Here is a 2,957-nt window from a genome sequence, read left to right as displayed (position 1 = left end):
TATATATAAATTTAAAAAGTATATATTACCTTTTAAAAAATAATAAAAAAGACATTTTTAATATGACGTGAAAGAAAATCAAATGTTAAACACCTAAGAATTTTTTGCTGCGTACAATCGCAAGCTGCCACTTGCCACAACCGCCGGCAACCAAAAAAAAAAAAAAACGAATTTTTCAAGAAAATAAAATAAAGGGTCATTTACATACATAACACCCAATTCCTATATATTTACATACCTAATACCTCAAAAATGTGTTTTTTTTTACATTTTTAACATCAAAATCTTTCATATCAACAAAATGTGATTGTTTCGATTTTTCATGCATAGGTACGTAGTATACATATGTAAAATCAAAAATTTAGTCGTTAGATATGCTAAACATAAGATTTGAATCCCTAGAACAAACTAAGAAATTGATCCAAAACATCAAAACCTCGATCAGCAAAAAAAAATTGCAAAAAATCACCACAAAAAATAGGAAATGACAGAAACAAAACCACAAATTGGAAGCAAAAGCCAGAACAACATGCAGAAAAAGTTAGAAAAAAAAAGGACAATGAAAAAAGTTGCAGGAGTGATTACCAAGGAAAGGCAAGATGACGAGGAAGATGTAGAGGGCGAGGCCCGCAGTGGAAGAGACGAAAAAATGGGAGATCGGCCTGACGGAGATGACAACTGCTGAAACGGCGATAGTAAGAAGCATCTGAATGGAGACGATGGTGTAGATTTTCCTAATGAACGCCCACCGGATTTCAGGGCTTTCTAACATTGACGGATAGAGAGGCCGCGCTCGCCCGCCGGCCTCCAGATCGGCGCCCTTATACGTCGGTCGGTTCCACTCCATCATCTTTTCTCTCTTGTGGATCAGAAAACTCGGTTAGGGTTTGGGGTGGTCGGGAAGAAGAAGGTTTTTTGGTGAAACAGGGGAATTGAGGATGGAGCAGTATGAAGGGTTAAAAAAGCGTTCGTTCCCTGCGGTTCTAATCGAGCGTCTTCTGTAACTTCTGATAAAGTAGTTTTTCAAAATTTACTTTTTTGTTTAGAATATATTAAATATAAGTAAAAATAAGAAATTTAGACATTTGTGTAAGTTTTTTAAATTCGAACAACATTGAACAACTAGAAGAAGCCCGTGATCGGCTCGTTCGATAAGTTAATAAGCTGAACACGGACAACACGAACAAAAATTTATTTATTCATGTTCAGTTCGTTTTGGCTCGAAATACTACTCATCAATATATATATATATATATATATATATATATATGATGCTTGCTAGAAAATTCGTGGCGGTAGAGTAATAGATTATCATTTTAGCGTTGCACGAGAATTCAACACACACTCAGATAAAAATGAATCGAGCTATGATCACACCAGAAGTTTTTACGTGGAAAACACGTAAAAAGGGAAAAACCACGGGGTCTGGCCCAGTTGTAAAAATCCACTATAAGTTGATGATTACAAATGCCCCTTGTCCCACAGGTGGGAAAGGGTTACTAGCTTTCCACGTTACAACGTCGACTGATGACGTCTAGTAAGCGGTGGTTGACGGAGGTCAGCGGTGGCTAACAACAGTCGATGACGGTCGGCGGTAGTGGACAGAGGTCAGCGGTAATTGACGACGTTCAACGGTGGTCGGCGGTGGTCGACAGAGGTCAGCGGTCGTGGTCGATGGTCAGTGGTGGTCGACGGTGATCGATGATGGCGACGATAATCTTGGATTTGAGCTCTTTCTCAAAACCTCAACTTCTCTCTTAAGCCTCTCCCCCCTCATGTGAGGGGTGAGACTCTATTTATAGTGTTTTGAGTGCAATTAATGCAGGAATATGAACCTTTTTGATCGGACGATCCGGAGAGCTTCCCTTGATCAGATGACGTTTGATGGACATTTGAGTGCCTTAACGATGTTGTAATTGAGCAATCTTAGGCTCGTTGGATTTGTCTTTTTTAGACGCTCGATTCGACTATAAACTCGCTAGATTCGACATTTGTTTGACCTTTCAAATATCTCCAGAAATTCTGTAGTAGTGGTTTAATGACTTGATCCGGGTCTGATTTGATTGGACTAACTTTTATATCATTAGGTCCGTCTCATCAAGCGGATCAGTTTGATTATAATTTTGCTAAAATCGAAGCTCCGGATGACTCTTAATCGAAGTTTGAATATCTCCTGTTCAAAAAATTGCATTGAGATTTGTGTTGGTTGATGAAAATTGTTGGTGGCGTATCAATATATATATATATATATATATATATATATCTGTGTATATATATATATTGATGAGTAGTATTTAAAAAAAAGTAAATTGACTATAATGTTGCAAAGATTTACAATCAATTAAAAGTATTGATTAAGAAAATATAATAAAAATTATTAAATTAAATTCCAATGATGTTTTATTATAAAAAATTATTTTTAAATCTTGCTCCAACTCTTAACATCTTATGATTACGTGATTAAGGCTACCAAAATGACTCTTTGTTCATGAACATGTTGTTTTTGACTCGTTAAGCAAACGAGCCGAACATGAACACACTTTTTGAGCTCCAAACTCGCTCGTGTTCGGCCCGTTTACACCCCTGATTGAGCCGATAATTTATAAATTTATGTAAATATGACCAAAATGATGTAAAGAAAAAATTGATTGTAAAATATAAAATAAATCTGAATATTTAAATAACTAACATCATAATAATTTTAACAAATTATTTTAGAAGTTTATAACAATTCATTTCAAAAAAGTTAAATATAAATATAAGAATCACAATATAATATCTAAAAAAAAAAAAAATTGGGGGATCAACATACATACCACCATGTCTTTGCTTAAGTATTTACATATATAACACCCCTTTATAATTTATTCCACTCAACATTGAAAATATACCTTTTCAATTTTTAAAAACTGAAATTTAGCTTTTTATCCATAGATAATGTGATATGTTTGTAAAAA

The 2,957-nt window shown here is 34.8% G+C and overlaps 1 protein-coding gene across 1 annotated transcript in view; it reads right to left on the bottom strand.

Moving 5' to 3' along the window:
- Positions 1-987, bottom strand: part of LOC110032422 (BI1-like protein) — a 4,407-nt gene extending 3,420 nt beyond the window's left edge. The window contains exon 1 of the mRNA XM_020736054.1: positions 586-987. Coding sequence (XP_020591713.1) covers positions 586-850 — 265 coding nt within the window. The 5' untranslated portion in view covers positions 851-987. The remainder of the gene's footprint in view (positions 1-585) is intronic.
- Between the last annotated feature and the right edge of the window lie 1,970 nt (positions 988-2,957).

The sequence above is a fragment of the Phalaenopsis equestris genome, unplaced genomic scaffold (genome assembly GCF_001263595.1).
Source record: "Phalaenopsis equestris unplaced genomic scaffold, ASM126359v1 Scaffold000938, whole genome shotgun sequence".
In the NCBI taxonomy this organism is placed as follows: domain Eukaryota; kingdom Viridiplantae; phylum Streptophyta; class Magnoliopsida; order Asparagales; family Orchidaceae; genus Phalaenopsis; species Phalaenopsis equestris.
This window is presented reverse-complemented; position numbering and strand designations above follow the sequence as displayed.